This window comes from Equus quagga, chromosome 10, assembly GCF_021613505.1.
Source record: "Equus quagga isolate Etosha38 chromosome 10, UCLA_HA_Equagga_1.0, whole genome shotgun sequence".
Classification (NCBI taxonomy): Eukaryota; Metazoa; Chordata; class Mammalia; order Perissodactyla; family Equidae; genus Equus; species Equus quagga.
In genome coordinates, this window is record NC_060276.1 from 1,497,126 (window position 1) to 1,525,067 (window position 27,942).

At 43.2% G+C, this 27,942-nt stretch overlaps 1 protein-coding gene across 1 annotated transcript in view; it reads left to right on the forward strand.

Moving 5' to 3' along the window:
* The first annotated feature begins 6,705 nt into the window (after window positions 1-6,705).
* The window catches only part of MECP2 (methyl-CpG binding protein 2), a 73,952-nt gene continuing 52,715 nt past the window's right edge, over window positions 6,706-27,942 (forward strand). Inside the window, exon 1 of the mRNA XM_046673693.1 lies at window positions 6,706-6,835. Coding sequence (XP_046529649.1) covers window positions 6,774-6,835 — 62 coding nt within the window. The 5' untranslated portion in view covers window positions 6,706-6,773. The remainder of the gene's footprint in view (window positions 6,836-27,942) is intronic.

Sequence of the window (27,942 nt, forward strand, 5' to 3'; positions counted from 1 at the left end):
CTTTTTTTTAATTGTTGCCCTAATACCTTTTATCATCCAGTGTTGTTATGAAGTCTCATGCTATTTATTCTGATTCCTATTCCTTTTTCTCAGTTTTGTCTCTCAAGAACTCTTGCCAGTTGCTTGCTGGACTTCCTAGATCACTCTTCAAAGTGCTTATATTTTCTCTCATATTTTTTGTCTCTGTTGTTTTGTTCTATTTCCTGGGAGACTTCTTCAGTTTTATCTTTCAATATTTCTATTGGAATTTGAACTTCAATAATCATGTTTCATTTCCAAGAATACTTTTTTCGTTCTCCACTCCTTTTATATAATATTCTGTTCTTGTTTTGTGGATACAATATTTTCTCTTAGTTCTCTGAATATGCTAATTAAATTTAAAATTTTTCCATATATTCCCTGCCTTTTCTGGGATTCCTCCAAGTTCATTTTTCCCCTATAGACTATACTTGACTATCTTTTTTTATTGAGTTCATAATAGTTTACATCAATGTGAGATTTCAGTTGTGCATTATTTCTTGACTGTCACCACATAAGTGCTCCCCTTCACCCCCAGTGCCCCCAGCCAACCCTCTTCCCCTGGTAACCACTGAACTGTTTTCTTTATCTCAGTACTTGTTTATAGTCCACATATGAGTGAAATCATCTGGTGTTTGTCTTTCTCAGTCTGGCTTATTTCACTTAGCATAATTCCCTCTAGGTCCTTCCATGTTATTGCAAATGGGATGAATTTGTCTTTTATTTCCGGCTGAGTAGTATTCCCTTGTGTATATATGCCGCATCTTCTTTATCCAATCATGGGTGATTGGCACTTGCGTTGCTTCCATGCCTTGGCTATTGTGAATAGTGCTGCAATGAACATAGGGGTGCATATGTTACTTTGGATTGCTTATTTCAAGTTGTTTAGGTAGATACCCAGTAGTGGGATAGCTGGGTCATATGGTAGTTCTATTTGCAGTTTTTTGAGGAATCTCCATACTGTTTTCCATAGTGGCTGCACCAGTTTGCATTCCCACCAGCAGTGTGTGAGGGTTCCTGTGTCTCCATGCCCTCTCCAACATTTGTTATTTTTAGTCTTAGTGATTATAGCCATTTTAACAGGCATAAGGTGGTATCATAGTGTAGTTTTGATTTGCATTTCCCTGATGATTAGTGATGTTGAACATCTTTTCATGTGTTCATTAGCCATCTATACTTGACTATTTTTCATGTTAAAGGCCTTCTTCAAATTTCTGATGGTCCTTAGTGGTTGGTTTATATTTAATAAAGAAGCGGGGATGCCATTTTGAAACTAGAGCCTAGACACATTACCATTTTTTTAAAATTTTAACAAAAAAAGAAGGGCTGGATAGCTATTGCAGATTTAATCTGCTTTAGGGTAATAGGTCCGTTTTCGTGCTATGAGTCCTCTGTGTAGGGCAGGGAGCTAAAGAATGGAGTTCACATCCCACAAATGCTAGAATGAGGAGAAAATTGTTTAGGGGTTGCCAGCATCCACGCTGCAAGCCCTAGCTCTCTTCAGACTTTCATCCCACTCTTTAGAGAACTGTCAGGTATTTTCCCTGCAGGCCTGCACCAGCTGCAGCTCGGCCATCTGGTGGAGGAGAAGAGGTTCTAACTGGTGCAGTCATTCTGTAGTGGAGGCCTCGCGATCAATCCCCATGCGTGCAGTCCTATTTAATTCTATCGCCTTCCACCACATGCCTGCTGGTGCTGAGCCTACTCTCTGGTGTTCTAGCTGGCAAACTGGCTCCCACATCGTCTGTAGTTCCCTTGTCAAATATTCTAGGCTGGATCTTTCCTGCCTATTTTTTTGAATCAACTAATTCCCATCTGCTTTCCAAAAAATGTTGAAATCTGTCCATTAAGGATAGCCTCCATCCTTACCACATTCTCTTCACTCTGAGGGGTTTATTCTTTTCTATTCCTTGATCCTTTTCTTGTAGTGAGCTTCTAAGGGTAAAGAAGGAAAACTGTGTGTTTGTGTGCGTGTGCACACGTGCATGAGTGTGAGCATGAATCATAATCAATTCATTTCTTATCTATTTTTCTATTTTCTAATAAATGTAGCTAAAGTTATTAATTTTTCTAGATGACCACTTTGGCTACACAACATAGGTTTAATATGTAGGGCTCTCACTGTTGGTCATTTCTGAAGAATTCATAATTTTCGTTTTTGTGTCCTCTTTAGCCAGAGAGTTTATTTTGAAGACTGTTTTAAAACTTCCAAGTGGAGACTGTTTGTTTTGTTTTGTCTTACTTTTGCCCATTCTTTTGTTCCTAAGTTTGAATTTTATTGTATTGTTGCCAGAGACTGAACTGCATGATTTCTACATTTTGGAATTTACCGAGATTGTCCTTTTTTTGTTTTTTAAAGATTTTTTTTTTTTCCTTTTTCTCCCCAAAGCCCCCCGGTACATAGTTGTGTATTCCTCGTTGTGGGTTCTTCTAGTTGTGGCACGTGGGACGCTGCCTCAGCGTGGTCTGATGAGCAGTGCCATGTCGGCGCCCAGGATTCGAACTAACGAAACACTGGGCCGCCTGCAGCGGAGCGCGCGAACTTAACCACTCGGCCACGGGGCCAGCCCCTGTCCTTTTTTTGTTTTTGAGGGGTCTAACATAAGCAACTCTAGGAAAAGTTCCGAGGTGTTTGAAACAAATTTGTGTTTTTTATTTTTTTGTGGCATCATCTTGGATGTTAGTTCTAAAATTTGGGACTATTTTACCCTTCTCATTTTCCATTGTAATTTTGGATTTGTTCTTGTAAAGAATATGTATTTTCTATCAGTTCAAGAGATTTTTAAACAGATGGAGTAGAAGTTTGTGCTCTGTCTGCCACATCGATAAAATCCTTCTGGTTTTTGGTTTTCTGTCAATTGCTTCTCATATATATTTTCCTGGCTTTTATGTCCTACAGTCCTATTTTTAAGGGGACACATTTAAAAAATGTCATAGTTCCATTTTTTAACATGGCCCACTTTAAATTCCACTCGTAAATACTTTAAACTCTAGTATATCTTTCTATTTTTCAATGGTGAGACTGAAAGTGTATCATTTAAGTCCCGTTTATTCAAACTAAGGAATTTAGCAAGACTCTCTTCATTGGTTTTCTTTCGAAAATGTCTTGACTCCTAGTCTTATTCACTTACTCTTCCCAATCTAGAAGTAACTTGTTACAGTCTATAAAAACTCCTGGATTTTGACTCAGGCAAAGAATTTCCAGATTAATTTATGAAGAAACGACATCTTTATTATGTCAACTCTTCCTTTCCAGGAATATGGTAGTTTCTTTTTTTTTTTCAGGTCTTATTATATGATTTCCAGTAAAGTTTTATAGTTTTTTAATATAGGTTTTTGGCATTTTTTATTAAGTTTATTCCCAGCTGTTTTAGAATTTCTGTAGCTAGAGTGAGTTGAATCTTTTTTCCCCATTACTTTTTCCAGCTTTTTAAAAAAGATTTTATTTTACTTATTTGCTTTGGTAAGGAAGATTGACCTTGTGCTAACTTCTGTTACCAATCTTCCTCTTTTTGCTTGAGGAAGCTTGTCCCTGAGCTAACATCTGTGGCAATCTGTGGCAATCTTCCTCTATTTTGTATGTGGGATGCCGCCACAGCATGGCTTGACGAGCGGTGTGTAGGTCCACGCCCGGGATCCACACCCACGAACCCTGGGCCACAAAGGGGAAAGTGTGAACTTAACTGTTATGCCACCGGGATGGCCCCTTTTTCCAGCTTCTTATTACTGGCTGGATCTATATGCCTGTGTCCTAACAACCAAGGAATCAACTTGGGATTAATGGGTCTCTCTCTTCATGGTGAAACTTCAAGGGTAAGGTGTCAGAGAATGGGAGGAGAGTATACTTGGGTGTTATGTCCCATGGATGATGTTGCACCTTAGTTCTTGTTCTGTTTCTTGCTTTGTTCCTACTTAACACCATTAAATATGATGTTTGCTCTCATGGTTTTATAGATATTACCTTTGATCAGACTCAGGAAGTCTCCTTCTATTCATAGTTCCCAAAGTTGTTGTTTTTGTTGATCATAAGTAGGTGTTGAATTTTATCAAACACTTTTCCTGCATCTGTTGAAATAATCATATAATTTGTTCCCCTTAAATATGTTAAGGTTGATTTTTCTAATTTTAAACCATCCTTGCATTCTTAGGATAAAACTCAACTTCGTTATATCATTATATCCTGCTGGATTCAGTCTATTTGTCTAGAATTTTTACATCTATTTCTACATCCTCTGCTATACTTCTATTGGCTCTTTATAGTAGTAACATCGGTCTCATAAAATAAGTTTGGAGAGATTTCTTTCTTTTCTGTTTATGATTGGAATTACCCACTCATTAAAGATTTGGCAGAACTCATCTGTAAAGCTCTCTGAGCTTGCTTTTTGGGGGGAGGGTAGATTTTAAAATATATAGTCAATTTCTTTGTGGTTATAGAGAGTCTATCCAGGTTTTCTGTTTCTAGAGTCAGTTTTTGTAAGCTGTGCTTGTCCAGGAATTTATTCATTTTGCTTATGTGTTCCAATTTACTGACATACAGTTGTTCATAATATCCTTTTAAAACTTTTTCTGTTTTATCTATCATCTATTGTGTAATCGATTGTATCTGTGGTTGCATTTCCTTTTCATTTCTCATGCAATTTGCTCGTCTCTTCTCTCCTTATGTGGAGCTTGGTAGAGGGTTGGCTTTTCAAAGAATCAGCTCTCAATGTTCTCAGTCCTCTCTATCATTTGTTTCTGTTTCATAAATTTCTGGTCATCTTTATTTTTCTTCCTTCTAGCTTCTTCAGGTTTACACTGCTGTTCCTTTTATAGCTTCTTGAGTTGGATGTTCAGTTTGTTGACCGCTTGTTGACCCAACCGCTTACTCAATATCTCCAATTGCACGTCTAACCCTGGGCTTAACAGCACCCCAGGCTTAACATGACCAAAACAGAACTCTTGATCTCTACTTCCAAAAACGTACTTTTCCTGCAGTTTTCCCGTCATGGTGAAAGGCACCCCTTCACTCAGTTGCTCAGGCCCAAAACTCAGGAATCGTCCTTGTTTCTTCTCTTTCTCTATACCCTGCTCCCAATCTTTTCTGCTTGATTTTGAAAATATAGCTTGAATCTCACAACTTCTCAGAACCTCTACTGCTACCATCCTAGTCAAAGTCACTATCACCTCTCCTAGACTGTCATCAGGGCCTCCTGACTGGGCTTTTCCTCCTAGTTTTGTCCCACCACGGACAGTTCTCCACACTGCACCTACAACATAGATCTGATGATGTCAGTTCCCACTTCAAAATCCTCCAAGGGCATCTCATCTCAGAATAAGCTCCCAGTTCCCATGGTGGCTCCAGCTGCCTGTCCAACTGCAAACCCTACCACTCTCTAGCCCTTGTTACTCCCCAACATGCCAGGCATAGTATCTCCTCAGGGCCTTTGAATGTGCTAGGAATGTTCTCTCCCTAGAGATCCATATGGGGGAATAAAATGAGGCCGAAGCCTGTGGATATCTAAATAGCACCCCCTTCACCCTAGCTTTATCTATCTCAAAGCCTTTATTACTATGTGTCACTATATTATATACTTATTTGTATGTTTAGTATGAATCTTCTCCATAAGAATCTTAGTTCACTGTCTTGTTCAGTACTGTGTATCCAGAGCCTGGAATGGTGCCTGGCATATAGCAGGTATTTAATAAATGAACGGGGTGGGGGGGGAGCCAAGTCAGAATCAGAAGGTTCCTTGTTAAGCACAGAGTAGCACAAGGAATATCAGATGAATTGGATGATGGCTGGAATCGGAGTAATGTTTCCTTGACAAACAGTCCTGTCCTGATCACCCCATTGGCTAAAACTTTTCTCATATTCTTAAATATTTTTCCGAAACAGAATTGCTGGATCTTAGCTCCCAAATCACTTCTTCTAGGAAGTCTTCTCTTTTCCCAGAGGCAGAGCTAACTGCTGATTCCTCTGTGCTCCCACTGCCCCTTCTCCACACCTCCACCAAACCATCTGGTCCACCAACGACAGGTCTCGTGTAGCCTTGGCATGCACCCTCTTCCTCCACCAGTTTCACGAAGGCCAGGGCTGTGATTCGTTGTCAGTTTATTCCCTGCCCCTATGAGAGTGTGGCACAAGGCAGACTCAGATGAAAGAATGCAATGGGTAGGCCTCTTAAACCAAGGTCCCTGGGTTGGAACATCAGGCTCCACGGCAGGCAAGTTTGCTGTTTCTACTGAAGATGGTGACATTGAGAAAATGCGGGTGCAGTGAACCACTTATTGGAGCGTACTTTGTGCGTTTGTGGACAGCAAGTCAATGACCCGGGAGGGCCGCGCAATAAGGCGACGGGAGCCTAGGCCTCCACTTGCCCCAGCATCCGCAAGGGCCCATTAATCCTTAATATTCAAATTCCGCCCACTAAACCAACCCCTCCGCGTCCAAGCCGCCTCTTTTCCTCAAATGACGGCCGACGGTAGCCAATCAGCAGCTGGGCAGGGGGCCCGCCCCCTTTTCCCTGGCCGGAATGGACAGTAACTCTTGCCAATTGGCGGTGTCGCCGCCGAGGCCCCGCCCTACCACGGCCGCCGCACCCAATGGCGGGCGGGCTCGCGGCGGCTCCGGGGGCGGGGCGCGGGCGCGCAGGTGCAGCAGCGCGCAGGCCGGCCGAGAGGGCGGGGCGCGACGTCGGCCGTGCGGGGTCCCGGCGTCGGCGGCGCGCGCGCTCCCTCCTCTCGGAGAGAGGGTTGTGGTAAAAGCCGTCCGGAAAATGGCCGCCGCCGCCGCTGCCGCGCCGAGCGGAGGAGGAGGAGGAGGCGAGGAGGAGAGACTGTGAGTGGGACCGCCGCGGCTGCGGGCGGGGACCCTTGCCGGGGGGCGGGGGGTAGGGGCGGGACGTGGCGCGGGAGGGGCCCGCGGGGTCGGGCGACACGGCTGGCGGATGGCGTCCCTCCTCTCTACCCTCCCCCTCCCGCCGCCGCCGGTGACGGCTCCCCCCCTCGGCCCGTCACCCGCACTTGCGGGTGACTGTCCTCGCCGTGGCCTCCCAGGGCCGCTTTCGCCTGGCGCCCCCCTCCCTTCCGTCCGCCTCCGGCGCGCATCCCGGCCCCCGGCCCCGCAGGCGCCCCTGTCGCCGGGTCTTCGCCTGTCGGGGCTGCGCGCGCGTCGTGCCCTTCGCGGGGCTTCGGGCCCGCGGCGACGTCGCGCGCCCGCGGCCCCGGCCTCTCCCTGGATCGCGCTCTCCCCTCTCCCTCCCTCGCGCGCCCCCTCTCCCGTTACTCGGCCCCCCCACCGGCGCGCGTGCGCAGTCCGCCTCCCGTCGGGAGAGTGCGCCACAAGGGCTCCTGCGTTCTCACCCCCGTCTCCAGGCTTTGCCTCCCCCTCCTTCTCGCCCATTCCATGACTTTCTGCCCCCACTGTGAGCTGGTCGGTCCACCATCTCCTTTCCCATCTAGCAAGAACAAGTAGGTGGGAATTATTGTCCACCCACAAAAGGGGCTAGACATTGTGTTCCTGGTCCCATAACCCATCATAAAGAGGCGGTTATAGTTCGCTTCAGGAGCCTTGGGTAGGGGACTGTGTGTCCGACAGCACCTGAGGCTCCTTGGTGGGTGCGTGCCCCCGGGGTCTTTGGGGTGCTGTGGCCTCAGAATATGAGCGCCTTCCCATCCTCCCCCCTTCGCCAGGATCGTCCAGTTACATAAGTGGAGTGGGACATAGTATGTAACGGGCTCCCATAGTCCTGGAGCACGCCCTGCTCAAGATCACCAGTACCAGATGAGGCCACTTCATCGCATCGCTCTGGTTCCTGTCAATTGTCCCTGAAAGTTTATTTTCTTTTTGGTTTGGTTGTGACCGAATCACCCAAACTGAAACTCAGGTGACTTTTACGTGGCGTGCCAGTGTTTCTGTGGTTTTGCACTGAAGACGTAAGGTCTTTGTGAAGACTCTAAAAAGATTGGTCTCACAGAGGAGACCGTTTATGACATTGCTAAGTGTGGACCCGGGGGGGAAAAGCTTGCTCTGGATTACCTCTGTGGCGGTCGCTCTGTGTGGATTGGTTATAGCAGAAATGGGCTCCACCACAAAATTGATATTCCTGACTCATGGTCAGGCAGATGTGTGCTTCTGGTTAATTTTCCAGGAACAGGAATGGGCTCTGTAGAGCCATTCACACGGTCTCTCTCTCTCCTGTGCGGGATCATACCCCAAATTGTGAGATGGTAGGATCGAATTCAGGGGGTGGTTGGTGATCATGGAACCAAACCTACCGGCATGTGATGCTAAGTGGCTTAGACTTTGTGGGACTCTCATAAGTTTTAGGCATTTTGTTATACTAGAAAAATGAAGCATATTTGGGTCTTGGAAGTAAAACTCAGTTAATAGGCAATTATTACTCTAGAGGAGAAATTTGAGTTTCGTGGCTGGAATTTTTATCTGGATCTCAGTGACTTCAGTTAACAACGAGATTAAGCTGACCTTTTGGGTCTTTTGAAGTATGCTGGATCCTTACAAAAAAAAAAACCAGGGTCTGAATTTTTTAGGTCTTTTGGGAATTTTCATAAGAGATTTGGGGAAATAGGCTTATTTATTGGCATTTTAGGACTTCTACTTCAAATCCCAGTCAGGAAGCCTACAAAACACTTGCTTTTATTTTCTTACCCGGGCATGTCAGAACCTTAAAGGGCACAGGCAATCTAGTAGACATACAGTTTATTAAATAAGTTGCCACAGATCACCCATTTGTGGCATGTCAGCTAGATCGCTGATCAGTGAGGTACATTCTTGTCCACACAAGCCTCACTTGAGGAAGATTCCAAGGTTTGTACGTCTGAACCTGAGACGTGACAAGATGAGGGCTCTGCTTTGTTTCACATCGTTGGCAATGCGTTTGCCTCCTCGGGTGCCCCTCCAGTTAGCTGTTTGTCATACCCCTAGCCCTTTAAACAGCACAGCTTCCAGAATATAGTTTCTCTGCAAAGTGCCTGGTGGCATCTGAAGTCTGTGTCCTAATAGTGTGAAGAAACCTTATACACTTTCTTGCTGGTGCTGGCCTGTCACACTGTCTTTTTCTTGTTACAAATTTGCCTCGAATGCTTTAAACCTAGAGTGCCAGGTCTTTATTTCACCTGATAGAGCATGGTGCAGTCAAACCTTTCTCTGACTTTTGTGCTGTTTGTATATTGGGAGGGTTAGAATACAATTTTGCCTTCTGTTTGCAATTTCCAGCCAGAGTCATTGTTTCTCCGCCTGCCCTGCCTATGAGTGGCCAAATCTAGTGGGGTGGGGAGGCAAGCTGTGGACTTTGACAGAAAAACTGGCTAGATGAGTCCGATGTATGTTGCCCCCACCGGAATACTCCTTCCCCCACGTGGAGATGGAATGAGAAGCTCGCTTCTTTAACCTAGAATAAAGAAGAACAGAGGTAAAATTGTTAGTCTCCGTCGCTAATGTACCTGCCTGGGACTGTTTGCATGATAAATGATGTGTCCAGGAACCTGTAATCGTTTAGAAAGTTGAATATCAGTGGAAATCTTTTAGTTAGCTAAGAGCAGTTTGTCTCCAGGCTGCCTGTGTTATCTATGAGGAGGAGAGAATTACAGAAAATGTTTGACATTTGTAGTAACTGGTGTTTTAAGCGCACAGGGGGACAAACATAGTCCTAGACTGGTGGTAAGTTCCAGGGAGGATGGCAGGATACCTGCTGGTTTTCACTGCCCTCTGCACTGGTGACATGCGTGCAGACCAGCCTCGTGTGGTTGCCGGCAGACACAACCTTCTTTCTTGGGTAGAGCATTATTGCTGCTCCCACGGAACGACCTTGTCCTTGGTGCTTCTGTACCAGTCCTCTCCAGTCAAACTGCTGTTGTCACCACTGTGCCTTTAACTCATTTTGAGTAGGACAGATGTGAACGGGTTCCTCTTCCTTGGGCTCACTTACACAAAAGTTGTGCTCTTCTGCCTTTACCTGCTCTCTTCTGCCTTTCTCTTGCAAGAAACCTTTCCCTATTGAAAGCTTGATTTGCATGCCATTGCTTAAATACTTGGTTCCACTACTTTGATGGTAGGTGTGGGGAGGAACTGAGTAAGAGTGGAGATTTGGGGGCCAGCAGGGCAGCCCCACGCCCATATCAAAGGGGAGGTGACCATTCTGTTGAGAGAATAAAGCCTTGGCCTTTATAACTTCTTCCAGGCATGCTTCTGTTGGGTCTGCTGGCATAGGGTTGTGTCCTCACCATAGCTGTTTCGCAGTTAACTGCAGAAGTCTGGACTCTTGGGAGCAAGCCTTAGGAGGGGTTCACTTGTCTTCATTGCCTAAGAGCTGTGGGCATTGTCTATATGGACCTGCCAATGACTGCTTTATTGGGTTTTCACCTAACTGTTCTCGTTTGCTGGCTCTTTCTTTTCCCCATGAAATCTTGAGTTAATCAAAGATCTTAAACTTTCAGAGCTGGAAGGAACCTTGGTCCAGTTCCCTCAGTTTACAAGTAAAAAAAAAATTGCAGCTGTGAGAAGTTGTGTCTTTTCCAGAGCCTCCCAGCCAGGGTACCAGTTTGATTTTTATTATATAGCTAACTGAGTAATACTGTTAGCTTGACTTCTGGGATTTCAAAGCATTTTATGACTTGACTGTTTAAGGGAATTATAAGGCCTCTGCACCTCAGTAGATAATTCTAGGTACCATCCTGGTAGTTATAGAGCTGTAAAAGACTTGGTTGGTGTTGTCCTTCCTCTGGGTTTGAGTACGTAAGTAATTGTGTAAGTAGTCTCTAAGTTGTACACTCTAGGCTTTTTTTAGTCTGAAGATAAAAGTGCTACTCTTGGGCCGGCAAAGTATCAGAGATTAGCTAATATGGGGCAGTTTAGATTTTAACAGGGAAATGATGGTTATCTTAACGGTGAAAAATGTAATGACAAAAGTCCTTTTTTGAACGTGTTCAAAAGAAGAAGATAAACTATCAAACTAATAACTCAGTTTGTTGAATGTTGCACTTTACTGCTCTGAGAGGCTCTGACACAGACTTGTGGATTTGGGAGGATGGCTTTGGCTCTCCCAGGGCGCTTGGTTTCCATTGATGCAGTTTTTTTCCTCTCCGGGTTAAAGCCCCTTTCCGTGAAGTTACAGCAGCTTGTTCCAACTTCAGCTCCTTGAAAAAGAAGGGAGCCTTTGCCTCTGGATTTCACTTGTTCTTTTTGGAGTGACGTTTTGATGTTGCATGTTCTCTTGAACATGTATTCTCTCCCTGAGTATTTCTGTATGGCATAGTGCAAGAAATGCTTACCAGAGATCACCACTAATGGTATGCTTTATGGTGTCACAGTGTCCCTCAGAGGTGACAAGACCTGTGATAGTGCTGATTCTAACCCGCATGAATCTTTCCTTTATTTTAGCAGTGTGTTACGTGCCAGTCATTTTCAGTTTAGCCGTTGTTTCTAGCTAGGTCAGCCAGGAAATAGCATAGTACTTTGTCTATATGTTTATCTTCACAATGTCCACGTAGCCCTGGGAAAGAGGTCGTGCAGCACAACGGGGGCTTTCAACTTACGGTTTTCTTTGTTTTAGGCTCCATAAAAATACAGACTCACCAGTTCCTGCTTTGATGTGACATGTGACTCCCCAGAATACATCTTGCTTCTGTAGACCAGCTCCAACAGGATTCCATGGTAGCTGGAATGTTAGGGCTCAGGTAAGTAACCTTCCTTTTTTTTTTTTTAGTATATGTCCTGGTTTGGCCATCTGTTTTTAAAAAAAAAAAGGAAAAAAACAAGATATACTACTCTTGGACAGTATAAAAGTACCCCAAAGACTGAAGACATAACTGTGCCAAACTGTGCCATATAATAAAAAAAAGTCACTTCCCTGAGCCCTGAAAGGTCAGTTTGGGTAGGGTTACTTGGTAGCCACGGTGTGATCTGGGGGCGGGCGTCAGATTAGAGCCGGAACTGGTGATCTGCAACTTCAGTTCACCTTGAAGCAGGTCAGCTGAGCTGAGAGCGCTTTGACTAAGCTCTTCACCTGCCGCCGCCGCTGCTGTTGCCCAGTGGCCTTCAGCATGGTGCTTTGTTTGCTTTGTTTTGGGGTAAATGACTTCCTGGTCAACGTTAGTGAGAGGTGGTAATGCATTTTCAGACATGGGAACTGGTGTGTGGTCCTCTAGAAGGATGGCCTCCTGGAAGCTGTCAGCATGGGAGAGCCCACAGCTAATGGTACGTGCTTGCCGCGCTCCTCCCACGGGGACTAAAGAGAGCACCCAGACGCACGGCTGGCTCTTGAGACTCTAGAGCAGAATGAATGCCTTTTGAAAAGCTGGAGATCCAGGCCATTCAAAGTCTGATGCTCAGGTGCTCTGTCAGCTGCACTTTTGGCTACTTTGGTGCCATTGTGTAGACTTTAATTTTGTAAAAATGAATGGTTCCTTAATTTCTCCACTGTCAGGCTTAGTATCTCAAGCTTTTTTAAAATCAGTGGTCACTCCACGTTTGATGTTTTGACACCTGGATTTCAGATATTTCATGTGGTAAGGCAGAACGTTCTAATTGAATTTTTCCATTTCTTTTCCTAAGAAAAAATGTGTTTACACATAAGCTGCCATTGTGCTTCCAGCTGAGACTCCCAAGTAGCACTTTGTTATGTCTCTCTAGTGGTTTCTGACACCTCAGTCTAAAGCTGTGTGGACATCCGTAACAGATAGCCTCTTTAGGGACTGTTTAGGGACTACATGAGCGGCAGGGTTTGGGCAGAGTAGACCAGAAGGTGTGGAAGGAAGTGAAGAGCATTGCACTGCCTCCAAGTCCCCAATTTGGTTCCACTCCTCATCCTGTGACTCAAATTGTCCTTCCCCTTTACTGCTGTGGGGTGTGCTCTGGGCCCTGCTGACAGGACGTTCTTTGTACACCACGTATTTATGCTGGTGGGAGTTGTGTGGCTGGTGCTTTGTGCATTGTCTCAGAAATTGTGTGGACTAAATGTAATATGGGCAGTGAATGGGTTTCTTCTGGTGGATGCTAGGCCTGGGACGGGGGGCGGTTATGTTTTAACCGTCTTTTTCTCAGATTATGAACAGATTTTATAAAACAGGTAGTAGTGACTCTGCACAGTTTCTTCTAAGAAATGTAGAAAGGAAGAGATATTTTAAAACATATCTGTTACTTATGAGTGGGAAAGACACGGCCATTTGAGCTTCAAGGAACTTTGAAGGGAATTCTTAAAGGACAGAATCTGTCTTTAGTAGATAAGTGCTTGATATCTTATTACTTTTCTTCATTTCCTTTTTAAGAAATTATAAGAAATAATACGTGCTTTTGTAGAAAATTCAGACAATTTTAAAGTATACCAAGTAAAAAAGTGAAAGCTCCCCATTACTCTCTGCGCCCAGTACCCAAAGTAACCATTCTTAATAACTTAGATCCTTCTGAATCTTCTTCTCAGGCTGTACAAATATGTACCTTTTGTATTTTTAACAAAATGAAGATGGTATTATACATATTCTGCATCTGTTCCTGGGATTCATATCTCTGCCTCATTTCTGTTAAATAGCAGCGTGGTCTGGTGCTGATTTACTGTCCTGCATTTTCTCCCTATTGGTTTTCCCAATGGTTCACTATTAAGGATACTACTGGATTGAACTTCCTCGTGTGCCAGTCGCTTTTTGAAGAACGGCAGCCTAGACTTGGAGTTGCTGGTGGATATCACCACATCGCCTTCCAGGATGGCTGTCCCAGTTCCCACCACAGTCAGAAAGTGCCACTTCTCGTACCCTCCCGGAACTGGATATCCATCTTTTAAATTTCTGCTCCTTGGGTTATTACTGAGGCCGAACCTCAGTAATCACTGGCCATTTGTATTTGGTCTTTGTGAATTGTCTGTTTGTGTTCTGCCTTCAGTCTTCCATCAGGATATTTCTTTTTAAGTCGATTTGTAAGAACTTGTAATGTGTTAAGGATATTAATTCTTTGTCATCATGCAGATATGTTTTCTACTTTGTCACGTATCTTTTGACTCTGCTTGTCTTTTTGATACATAAAATTTCTGTTATGATTTCTTCTGTTGCTTTTATACTTAGAAAGTCCTTTCCTACTCTTAAGAACGTGTCAGTGTTCATCTATATTTTCTTCCTAAAAAACTTGATGATGTACTATATTCATACACACATATTTGATGCATACAAAAGAATCTTATAGGTAAGTGGCTTGTTTTCTTTTTCTTTTTTTGAGGCAGATTAGCCCTGAGCTAACTACTGCCAGTCCTCCTCTTTTTGCTGAGGAAGACTGGCCCTGAGCTAACATCCATGCCCATCTTCCTCTACTTTATATGTAGGACGCCTACCACAGCATGGCTTTTTGCCAAGCAGTGCCATGTCCGCACCTGGGATCCGAACTGGCGAACCCCGGGCTGCCGAAGCAGAAGGTGCGCACTTAACTGCTGCACCGCCAGGCCGGCCCATCATATGGTTTTTAAAATACCTGTTTTTGTATTTAATTTTTGGATGAGATGAGGTCTGGAGCCCACTTAGCCAGTTGTGTCGCAGCCATCCTCTAGTCTTCACTTCTCTCATGTGCTGACTTCAAATTAACAAAGCATCTCTTACTTCTTTCTTTCTGAATTTCTTCTTTGTGAGGCTTGATGACAGGCCTATCAGCAGATAATCATTTATTCATTCACCCAGTAAATATTTGAGCCCCTGCTTTGAGTCAGGGGTGGTACTAGGCCCTGCAAGTGCTGCCTTCTCTTTGGGAGCGGGACTACAGGGCTTGTGATGCCAGCGGCCCGGCTGCAGTGCTCATTCTGGAAGATCCAAGAAAACAGTGGATCTTCACAAAAGTAGGTTTTAGATAAACTAGGAGGCATCCAGAGCGGGTGTGTGTGTATGTCTGTGTGTTTTAAATTCTGACATATAAGTTAGAGCTTTAGAGTAGACTGCAACATAAGCATGGTTTGTTTTCTAACTCATGTAATTGCAGGCTGGTTTTGTCTTGAATTATGATGAGGGCTTTTTGCTGTTGAAACAGTTCTATATTCAGCTAGCTCGGTTGTGATGAAATAAAAGTTGTGTACTGATAAAAATGGTAATTTTATTCTATGATGACTTTGAGGCTTTTCTGTAATAGCTGATAAAAATAAAGACAAGCTTTTGGTGAGTATATTCTTAGGGGAACAAGTGTAATTTTTTTGCAGCTTGCATCATTTAAATCTAATAAATGCCCTCAAAACTGAAGTGGAATCCTGATTTGGATTGAAATTTTTTTTTTTGAGGAAGATTAGCCCTGAGCTAACTGCTGCTGATCCTCCTCATTTTGCTGAGGAAGACTGGCCCTGAGCTAACATCCGTGCCCATCTTCCTCTACTTTATACGTGGGACGCCTACCACAGCATGGTGTGCCAAGCAGTGCCATGTCTGCACCTGGGATCCAAACCAGTGAACCCCGACTATTTTTACTTAAAGAAGTGATATAAATGATTTATGATTAAGGAAAAGGCTTCTTCTATAAGGCTGGGTTTAAAAAAAGTTTTTTTAATAGGTGTCTAGTACAGAATGAAAAAGATGGTTTAAAAGGTTAAATATGATAAAAGATCTCCTTGCCGCCCTGTCCTCAGACACCCATTTCTCTCCCTGGAGGCAGCCATCATTACCAGTTTCTTATTTATGTGTGTGTGTGTAAAGTTTTTAAATTGTGGTAAAATATACATAACATAAAATTTACCATTTTAGCCATTTTTTTATGCTCTTTGGTGAGGAGGATTGACCCTGAGCTAACATCTGTTGCCATTTTTCCTCTTTTTTTTTCTTTTCCTCCCCAAAGCCCCAGTACATAGTTGTATATCCTAGTTGTAAATCCTTCTAGTTCTTTTTTTTGTCGTTTATTTTTTGCTGAGGAAGATTCACCCTGGGCTAACATCTGCTGCCAATCTTCTTCTTCTTCTTCTTTTTTTTTTTTTGGTATGTGGGTTGCCACCACAGCGTGGCCGCTGACAGATGACGAGTGCTGTAGGTTGGCACCCAGGAACCAAACCCAGGCCACTGATGGCAGAGCATGCTAAACTTAACCACTAGACCACTAGGGCTGGCTTGGGGTGGTGCTTTCTGTGTGTGTGTGAGGAAGATTAGCCCTGAGCTACTATCTATTGCCAATCTTCTTTTTGCTTGAGGAAGATGGTCCCTGAGCTAACGTCCCTGCCAGTCTTCCTCTACTTTGTATATGGGATGCTGCCACAGCATGGCTTGATGAGCAGTGTGTAGGTCCGTGCCCAGGATCTGAACCTGTGAACCCTGGGCCGCCAAAGCCAAGTGCTCAAACTTAACAACTATGCTACCGGGCTGGCCCCCTTCTAGTTCTTCTTTGTGGGATGCCACCACAGCATGGCTTGATGAGTGGTGTGTAGGTCTGCGCCCAGGATCCAGACCAGAGAACCCCGGGCCACGAAAGCGGAGCATGTGAACGTAAACCACTACACCACTGGTCTGGCATTTTTAAGTATAGAGTTTAGTGACACTAAGTACATTCTCATTGTTGTACAGCCATCACCACTGTGCATCTCCAGAACCCTCTTCATCTTGCAAAACTGAAACTGTCCCCATTAAACCATGACTTCCCATTCATTCCTCCCTCGTCCTCCAGCCCCGGCAATCACACTTCTACTTTCTGTCTGTATGAAATTGACTCTTTTAGCTACCTCATATTATTTTATTTTACTTTATTTATTTATTTATTTTTTTGAGGAAGATTAGCCCTGAGCTAACTGCCGCCAATCCTCTTTTTGCTGAGGAAGGCTGGCCCTGAGCTAATATCCGTGCCCATCTTCCTCTGCTTTATATGTAGGATGCCTACCACAGCATGGCTTGCCAAGCGGTGCCATGTCTGCACCTGGGATCCGAACTGGCGAACCCCAGGCTGCCAAAGCGGAATGTGCGCACTTAACTGCTGTGCCACCAGACTGGCCCTATTTTATATTTTTATATTTGTGTTTATGCATATATTTTATGTGTGTGTGTTTTTACATAAGCAGTTAAAAACCGTGCACATTTGTGAGGTTTGCTCTTTTTAGTTAATGTATGTTAGAGATTGTTCGGTATCAGTTCCTGTAGAGCCGTATCAGTTTTAAGGATTGGGTTAGTAGTCCCTTAGATGTATGCACTGTAATTTACTTAACCAGTTTTCTGTTGATGGATAGTTACGTTTCCCTTGTTTTTTATTTCACTAATAATGTAGTGAATAGTCTTTTACATGTACCTTTTTGCTCACTGCCAAGTTTATCTGTAGGATAAATTCCTAGAGATGGGACTTACTGGGTCAAAGGATATGTGCGTTTTAAACTTTGATAGATATTGTTAAATCAAGGATGCCCTTTTAATTGGACAGTTTTAAAGAAAAGGGTACAAATGAGTAGATAAGCACGTAAATTTATGACTGCAATGCTATTTGTAGAGATTAGAGAAGTGTTCATTAGGTTAGAAAGAAATAATTTTTAGCAGTTCGCACTAGAGAGCAAAACTTCGGAAGCTTCCATATCATCAGATGTGACCTCGTATGAGCAGAACTTGTTTGGCAGGACCTTTACTTGGCAGGGGGAACTTCAGCCAGTTCTCATCTGTATATCTTGAAGAAAATGGAGCATTTTGATTTTGGTACTAAGTTGTGGTGGCTCCTTGGGACTCAGGGTTGAAGAGTCTCCTGCAGCTGCTGGATTTTCTGTCTCGTTTGCATTGTGATATGCATAGGGAATATCCTGGAAGTATTCGGGACCGGAGTGCTGTTGCTTCGTTTCTCTTTAACTGTTGTACTCTTTATGTGTAGAGCAGTCCTTTATTGTTTACCCTATACTGAGCATCTGTTATGTGTTGGTTACTGTACTAGATGCCAGGGACTGTCCCTCCCCCAGTAATCTTCTGGTCTAAAGGGAGATACAGACAGGCAAAAAGGCCATTACTTCACAAGGGGCTAAATGGTATGATGAAGTACTGGCCACTGAAGGAGCGCGTAAATATTTGAGGGATCCCACCTAGACTTGGGGGTGGGGTCAGGGAAGAGACTTCTTTGAAAAGTGACCCCCAGAACTTAAACGATAAGGCAACATTAGCTAGTTCCGGAGAAAGTATGAGTAGGGGAGAGACCAGCACGTATGGAGGCTCAGACAAGAGAGAACTGTTTGGCTGGGTCTGAGGAGTTCGGAGATGAGACAGGTGGAGCAAGACAGGCCAGGGGGCTAGGAGTGGCTTCCTACCAGGGAATGCTGGTAGGAAATCAGACACAGCTGCACCAGCTCTGCCAAATAGGCTTGGCTTTCTTTCCAAGGTGCAGCACACTCTGAGATGTTCCTGAGCCCCAGAAGGCAGTGTGAGGCGCTCTTCACCATCCATTCTGTCCCCTTTCCACCTTGTGCTGCTCTGGAGGCCATCTGCTCTGAGCCGACTTCCCACCCACTCATCAGGGCCCTGGGGCTCCCACTCCAGATCTCTTCATGGAACCTTCTTTCCTTTGACTGCTACCCTGGGAGGCCCCGGGGACCCATAAGGAGAGGGCTTCCCCTTCTCCAACACACTTCATTGTCTGATACTCAATCCTGGGAGGAGGGCAGGAGCTTGGATGGCGTGTGAGTCAACTATGGTACCAAACACAGTGCTTAGTTCTTCTGATTTTTATTTATTTTTTTTAAGATTTTTTTATTTTTTCATTTTTCTCCACAAAGCCCCCTGGTACATAGTTGTATATTCTTAGTTGTGGATCCTTCTAGTTGTGGCATGTGGACGCCGCCTCAGCGTGGTTTGATGAGCAGTGCCATGTCCGCGCCCAGGATTCGAACTGATGAAACACTGGGCCGCCTGCAGCGGAGCACACGAACTTAACCACTCGGCCATGGGGCCAGCCCCTATTTATTATTCTTTTACCAAGACTTTCATGGTGAAGGAAGCAGTGTGTAAGCAAGCTCATTCCTGTCATGTCAAGTACTAGGTCCACTCTGACAGCCACTGTGGCCTGTACTGCTGTAATCTCCGCAAGCCTGGGCTCGGGAGGTGGGGTCGGAGCCCTCCTCGCAGCTCCTCTGCCCTCCCTCAGGCCATCCTGACTCTTCTGCCTTTGAGATCCTACCTTCCCGCAGTCCTCCTGGCACTCTTTCTTCCCAGCCTCCGCACTTTGCTCGTGTGGTAGCTACTCGGGTGCTTTCCACCCAGACTTTGGAAATGTTAGCTGTTTGTCCTGTTCACATCAACCTCCTTTTATGGAACTCGAATGTGACAGCTCCAGCAAAATCTCAGCCCATGGTTGCACTTGCTGCCCTGCCTCCCCGAGGTAGCCCGTCTCTCAGAGGTGATGGGGATGCTTTCTATGCAAGCTTTATGCTGTGTTACATGTGACAACATATAACATTTGAAAGTGTTTTGCAGATTTACAGAGTGGTGTCCTCCTGTATGTAACATTCTGCAACTGGCTCTTTTCACTCAGTACCTCGCTTTTGAGCCTGGTCCGTGTTGCTCTGTGCAGACCTTCATTCATTTTACATGTCTCCTTGTGCTGTAGACACATCTTTACAACAAAAGCCCCACCAGAGCCCTGAGGGAGAATGGAATTGTAGAGAAACAAGGATTGACATCTGGTTTATGTTTACATCCTTTGGTCCTATTAACTGAGGAGAAGATATTTTTGTTTCTGTGTTTGTGAAAGCTTTCCACAAAAAAAGGCATCCATTTTCTGGACTTATTAATCGGGCAATCCAAAGATTTTATTTTTAGATTTGAAAGAAAGCAAAGCAGGCTTCTGAGATATGCACATTTCCCTTCATTCCCATCTCCTTTTGCACACTCCATGTTGCTGCTAAAACACGAACTTGAGCACTTTTTAGCATGAGCTGACTTTCCACATGTGAATTATTTTTGAAAACATTAAAGCATTTTGGTTTTTCTGGGGCTTCTAGTGGTATTTAAGTTTTGACATTACTTTGATAAGTTATATTTTAAATTTGCACATATTTAGTAACTTATTTTTAAAATGTTAATTTCAGTGTGTTTCTGGTTTTTGTGTTTTTGTAAATAGCAGAAGGTATTGGTCCATATTAAGTATTAATTTGCTCTAATATTTTCAGCTGTTTTTGGAATTATACTTGGCAAAAAAACAGACTGACGTCTGCAGTTGTAACAGTTTGTCTTTTTGTCCTTTTTAACTCCAGAATAAGTAATTCTAGTGAATTTTTTTCTAGGCTTGTAAGAACAGGGGAATGATTAAAGTTGTCATAATACTTAAGTAGTTAGGGAAGGTTCAGTCTTTTTTTTTAAGTGGTATCACCCTATAAAAGTTAATGTGGCTTGTAAGCAACTGTGTGAAATTTCTTAACCACTCTTCCAGGTTAAGAGAAAACAAATGAACAAAAACAGTATTTATTAAGGTCTTGATTTTTTAATTACACCAGTAAAACATCATTGTAGAAAATTTGGAAGATGCATATGGAAATCACTCTGGAAATTCTACCATGTGGAGAAAGCTGCTGTTACCGTTTGGTGTGTATGTTTCTAGACTGAGGGCTCCTACTCAGACTGGAGAATTCAGGGGTTCTGTGGCTTTGGGTGGGAAAAACACTCCATCTTTATTTTCACTCACCTAAAAATTCAGATTTCCCTGAGTGATGACCGTAGACTATGGTAGTATTACGAATACATGTGACTTTGTCACCACTAGAGATCAAAGATACTTTCATACCATATTATAGTTCCAGATATTTTGAAATATCATTTGTGCTCATTACTGCTTCAAACTTAGGGTAGTTATCAGACCCATCTCTAGATCTGGTTATTTAATGGTTTACTAAAGAAGCACCTACTACTCTAGCACTGATTCTCAAAGTATGTTGTTAATTGATTTCTATGCGTTTTATTTTATGCATTTCAAAACATTCTTCTGAGGAGGCGTCCAGAGGGCCAAAAGGGTCCATGGCAGAAAAAGATGAAGAACGCCTATTGTGTACGTACCATACAGCTACATATATAAGGACAGCCAGCACTTGAGTAGTAAGTGTGTAGGAGAAGGAGAGCAAGGAAAGCCCTAGAGCAGAGGTGCAATAAAGGGAAACAAAATGACGTTTAAAGCTTGGTTCACATTATTATCTCAGATATTTTTGTGAACACATTTAGTGTTTTACAGATACCACGCAAAGTGTAATGCAACTAAAACTGTTTAAGAACACTTAATACCACTTAAATTGCTTAGTAAATAATAGCCTAAAAGTTACCTTTGCTGTTGGCATTTTAAACATCCTTTAAAAGTCTTCTTTATGCACCCATGTGCGTGCATACATATTGTTTTAGATAAATGGGATCATGTAATATGTGCTGTAGTAACTTCCCTTCTCTCCTCAATGATATTTTGTAGATGTCTGTCTATGTTGGTAAAAATAGATTTGTGTCATCACTTTTCCCTAAAATAAAAATAACGTAATTGCATCTTCTAATTACAAAAGCAATATCTGTTCAATGAAAAAAAAATGTTTAGAAAGTATAGAAAGGGGAAAAGTAAGAATTGCCCATAAATCTGCCATCTCCAGATAGATGATGTCTGGATAATGTCTTTACATCATCATTTTTAATGACTACATGACATCGCATTGATGGCTAGGCCTTGATTTAATTAGGGGCATTTCCATTGTTTCTGCGTTTTTAGTGCTCCGAATGACGGGCACAGCTGTGTGCTGACGATTCTACTGTGTGCCTGCATCTTTAACCTCCCTCTTGAGCCCCACGTTGGATGGCCTCTTCAGTGTTTCCACTTGAGTTGCTCATAGACATCTCCAACTTAACAAGTCCCAAACAGAACTCTTGCTTTTTTTCCCCCCTTCAAATCTACTGTTCCTCCTGTCTTTTCTGTCTCTAGTAAATAACATCAACATCCACTCAGTTACCAATCCAAAATCATAGGAGTTGACCTAGATTCTGCTCTTTTCCCTCACCTTCCTGTTTCACCAGCAAGTCCTGTGGGGCTCTACATTTAAAATGTACCCCAGAACTAACCACTTCTCACCGTCTCCACTGCTAAGACCTCAGTCCAAATCACAAGTCATCTTTCAGATGGATGCAGCAGGACTTTGGGTGACATATTGTACAGCTTCCTCACCGACACTCATGAAACACTACACATTTCATAGGACTGTTTGTTATAATGACACTCAATTGTAAATAGTAGGATTGTTCCATGTTTAATAACTTTTTCATCTGGCCAATACAATTCAGTTTAAGTACGGAGTTTCTTGCTGCTCCATGCTGAAGGATCTACAGTTCATTAGGTTGTCATCCAACCATTCATTACATGATGGAGTCAGGCGGCTACAGTACTCTGGGTACTGTGATAGGCAGGCTGTAGGGTGACTGAGACAGATTGGTACCTTTCCTCCTGGAGCTTAAGTTTGGTGGGCAAGATAGACTTTAAGTAATTCACAAGTAATTGTGTAATTACAACGGATTAAGTGCCTTGAAGGACAAGTATGGGGGGGCTCGCTGTGACCGTGTGTTATGGGGGAACACCTCAGTCTTGGGAGGGAGAAGGAAGCCTGCTCTAAGGAGACAGTGCTCAAGCTGGGAACCAAGGGGTGAACAGAAGTGGGCAAGGCACAGAATGGAGCAGGGCTTTCTTGACAGAGAAGAGCATGTGTGAAGGCCCTGAGTCTGGCAGGAGCTTAGCTCTCTGAGGCACTTGAGAAGCCCTGTGTGGCTGGAGCAGAGTAGGGTTTAGGGGGTGTCATTGATCTGGGCAGAGAAGTTGAACGGGCTGGGTGCAAGATTTTTGATGTTGACGTCAGAGCAGTAGGAAACTATTGAAAGCTTAGGTTGTTTTGTGTTCTGAGTTTTTATCAAAATATTACAGCCACTCGATAACAGCATAACCTCTCTCAAAAGAGGTTGGTGAAAACAAGTCTGCCCCTTCCCCTTCCTCTTCCATGACCCAGAGATGACGGCTTTTAACCATTTCTACTTTTAGTTTCTTTGATGGTTACCTCAAAACTAAATCATATGCTTATACATCTTTCTTGATTTGCCACTTTGGGGAATTAAATTAACTCCCTGAAATGAAGGAGGATGACTTAGCTTACATCACCTCCCATGTTGAGATTCATATTTACATTTTCTCTAACTTTAAACAGAGTTCCTCTTCCATCAACTTTAGTCTAGATGACACTTCCCCTCTGTATAAGATGAGGATATTAATGACCTTGCTTTTCCTTCCACCTTCCCGCCTCCACCGCTTCTGCCTCCTGAGAGCTATATGTGACCGTATCTATTCTTAAAATTGTTGTTTTTGCTCTGCCCTGCAGCCACATCCAAGTGGTCATAGGTTAGTTCTAACGTTGAAAACCAGTCAACACCATTGACGTTATTATGCATATACAAATATTGTTCACTGTGGGGCCAAATAAATGCTAGGATTGCATTTCCTTTCTAGGTCTGGGTCACAATCGCTGAACCACTCAGAGGAGAAAGACCGATCAAAGTCAAATGAATTCTCTTTTCTTAGTCTCCGTCATCGGCTTAAAATCCTAAATCCTCGCCAGAATTCACCCTGCTTTGTATTTGGACCTTGATTTTCTTGTACAACTCTTTTTTTTCCCCACTGTTTCTGATTGCCTTTCGCTTTTCTTTTCTTTTCTTTTCTTTTTTAAGATTGGCACCTGAGCTGACATCTGTTGCCAGTCTTCTTTTTCTTCTTCTCCCCAAAGGCCCCCCGTACATAGTTGTATATTCTAGTTGTGAGCGCCTCTGGTTGTGGCATGTAGGATGCTGCCCGAGCATGGCTTGATGAGCGGTGCCATGTCTGCACCCAGGATCCAATTGGAGAAACCCTGGACCGCCCAAAGCAGATTGCGTGAACTTAACCACTTGGCCACGGGGCCGGCCCCTTGCTTTTCTTTAATAGTGTTCCCTGATCTTGTTGTAAAATCCTCTCAGCCATGCTGCTTTTTTCCCTGTGATTTTTGCATTTTTCCTCCAAAGGCCTTCCTCTCAGAACTCTCTTTCTTTCTCTTGCAATCTGGACAAGTACTTGCTCGCTAAGGTTGTACACAGCTGCCACCTGGATCTTCCCTTCTCTGAGCTCTTGGGTTGGGGCCACTATTTCCCAGAACCCATATCTTTTACTTGGTTTACTCCTTGTTTTCTGGAATACATCTTTAAATAACTTGCTAAGATAGGGCACGTGGGTAGTAAACTGTAGTGGACACTGTTGTCACTTACCCATATCCATTTCCTCTTTCTCTGTTCCTAACAGGACCCTGGTGTTCACCTTTCCACCTTATTCCCAACTCCAGTGAGGATCCTTAAGTCATTCTGCACATTGCATTCCCTTGGCAACTGTTATTGATCAAGGCTGGACCTATGATCTTAGTTGGTCCACTCAGACTGAAGGGAAGGGCTTTCATGGCATGTTCAGGGAAGGGTTTTTCCCCCTCACTGGATATAAATAAGGAACGTGCTGCTGGCAGTGTGTACCTCAGACTGAGGGACAAAGCCTGAGAACAGCGCTTCCTCACCAAGGATGATGGAACAGAGAGACAGGAGGAACCTTGGCCCTGCCCCAGCTCTGGGCTTCCAGTTACATGAGAGAATATATTTCTTATTGTGTAAGCCAGTTTGAGTTGGCTTTTGTGTTTCTTAACAGCCGAAAGTGTTATAACAGACGTGTCTTCTGAGTGACTGGTTGTCAGAAATGCCTTTCTTCTGCTCTTCTACCAGATTGGCTGAACGTAGGATTCCAAGTTGAAAATCATTTTCCCTCCTGTCTGTGCCGGTCTTCCTCCATTTTGTATGTGGGATGCTGCCACAGCATGGCTTGATGAGCGGTGTGTAGGTCTGTGCCTGGGATCTGAATCAATGTACCCCAGGCCACTGAAGCCAGGTGTGCAGACTTAACCACTATGCTACTGGCTGGCCCCTGATTGTAGTTCTTTTGTAGGTGGCCTTCTTTTCTCTCTCCTTTCCTGGAGAATTTTTAGGATCTTTTCTTTTTATTTAGTGTCCTGAAATTTCATAAGAATGTGTCTAGAGTTGTGTCTTTTTCATTCACTGTGCTGGAGTCATTCAATCAGAATACTTTTGTCTGTTGTCAACTCTTTTTTAAAAAAATACGTTAGTTTCCATCCTTCCAATTTCCCTTACTTATGGAGATTCCTGTTAACTTAATTTTGAACTTCTTATATTGGTCCTCTGTCTTAGCCTTCTCTAATATTTTCCATTTGTTTATTTATTTATTTATTTGCTCTGAATTTTGGAAGATCTCCTAGACTTTTTCTCTCCCTTCTGTTAAGTTCTTTATTTCAGCCAAATCTTTTTTTCTAACTTATTGGGAAGCCTGTGCACCCACTGCCTAGATCCAATGATTGTTAATATTTTGACATGTTTTCTTGGTCTGTATAGATATGTGCATTTTTATACCTTTTTGCTCACCGTTTGAAAGGAATTCACAGACATCATGACATTTCATCCCTAGCTGTTTGGGCTTATGTCTCCTAAAAATAAAGACATTTTCCAATAAAAGCACAGTGCCCCGAGCACATCTAAAAAATTAACAATAATTCTCTAATGTCATCAGACGGCCGTTTCAAATTCTGATTTCCCCGAAATGTCTCTTATAGCTGTTTGGTGGGGGGGAGCTAGTAAGCAATTAGGATTTATACCTTGCATTTGAGTATGCTTCCTTTGTCTCTTTTAATAAGAACAGCCTCCCTACCTCCAGTCCACCTGTGACATAGACGTTTTTTTTAAAGATTTTATTTTTCCTTTTTCTCCCAAAACCCCCTGGTACATAGTTGTGTATTTTTAGTTGTGGGTCTTTCTAGTTGTGGCATGTGGGATGCTGCCTCAGCATGGCTTGATGAGTGGTGCCATGTTCACGCTCAGGATTCGAACTGGCGAAACCCTGGGCTGCCGAAGCAGAGCACGTGAACTTAACCACTCGGCCATGGGGCCAGCCCCTAGACTTTTTTTTTAAATCAATTCGTTTTTTTTTTTTTTTTTTTTTTTTTTTTGAGGAAGATTAGCCTTGAGCTAACTGCTGCCAATCCTCCTCTTTTTGCTGAGGAAGACTGGCCCTGAGCTAACATCCATGCCCATCTTCCTCTACTTTATACGTGGGATGCCTACCACAGCATGGCTTTTGCCAAGTGGTGCCATATCCGCACCTCAGATCCAAACCGGCGAACCCTGGGCCACCGAGAAGCGGAACATGCGAACTTAACTGCTGTGCCACCAGGCCGGCCCCTAATCAATTATTTTGACATAGACTTTTTGAAGCAACCAGCCCAGTTGTCTTAAAGAAGACCCACATTCTAGATGTGTCTCTTTTCCTGTTTATCCCTTATATTAATTGTAAATGAGAGGTAGGTTCTGCTAGCTTGTTTAGGTAAACATTTTGGACAAGAATATTTCATATTAGCATCAGATTAGGAAGCAGATACTGGCTGGTTCCCCCGTAGTTTGTGATGCTGCATTTTACCACTTGGTTGAAGAAGGAGATGATTTCCACATCTTTCCATTGCAGTTGTCCAGTTTTCCTATTGTAATTGTGTATGTAATCTGTGGTGTGATGCTTTGGCACCATACAAAGATCCTGTTGCCCAATAGCCATTCACCTAATGGTTTTAGCATTCATTGATGACCCTTGCCTGGATCTATTATTACATTGGGGGTTACAAAATGATGGATTTTCTAATTCTGTCATCTTTTCTACATTTAATATTGGTATTCCTCTGTAAAGAAATTTCCCTCATCAAGTAAGGGGGAACTGTATTTTCTCCCAAAAAGACAGTATAAATGCTGAATCTTTGCCTTTAATTACTAAATTAATGACTAAATTCCAGAATAAGGAGTTGGTGTAATAGTCACCTCAAATGGTGGCAAAATATTTGCTGTTGTGTTTTATATTCTCTTTCATGTCAGTATGGACTAGTGAAGTTTTAGTTATTGGATGCTTTACAATTCAGGTACAGTCACCTTTTTTTTGATCAATTTATTGTAAATTTGGTCAGTGAGAGTCCCTTCATGCTGGCACCTGTGTCCTCTTGGCATTCCCTCATTAATTAGTCTTTGAGCAATTCTTTGCTTTCTGGCACAAGACATTCCATCCCACAGTGTGCTTTTCCTGCCCCAGAACTGGTTCCAAGAGTTCTGGTTCCTTTTAGTGGGAAATGATATTTAGAATCCAAGATTTGAGTGCTAGATATAGTCATTCTTACTGGAGTGAAATTGCGTCTAGGCCCTTTCAGTGGACAAAGCTAGAAAATACATTGAAAAAAAATTTAAACTCATGAATACACGATGATATCTTCTTTGGAAATTTAACATTAGAGGGTTTGTCTTTAACTTTTAATTTATCCTTACACTGAAAATGTTGATTCCTAATTAACATTAACATAGTTAATTGTTTGTCTTACCTTGTAATATATATAAAATAGTTATAAAATTGTACAAATATTATCTCTAACAATAAAAATGCAAAATGAAGTTCAAGATTTCTTTTTGTGCTTAGGATATATCTCAGTAAGGATGCAAAATCAGGATTATTGTGTTCAAAAGTCGCCTGGGGGATTTGCTTCTGGTAGTAGTGAAGTAGCCCATTTTGGACTACCCCTCTTGCAGGTAACACCTAAAAACTTTGGACAAAAATTAAAAACAACTTAAAAAGGCACTAGAATGTACCTGAAAGTAGGTAGAAACTGGAAGGAAGTTGATACTTGGAAGATGGAAACTGCATTAGGTGAATTTCCTGTTTGTGATGGTTTTTCACCTGAGAGAGTCCTAGTGAGTGCTGCTGCGGGGAGTCTGAGACTTGGATAGAGACCCACAATCTCAGGGGTTGAGGAATCAAGAGGACAGAGTTCAGAGCAACCACAGCAGCTGGAAACTTGGGCAGAAGTCCTGGAAAGCAGGTAACCACAGGCAAGGGACCCAGATTCTTCATATAAACTCTGC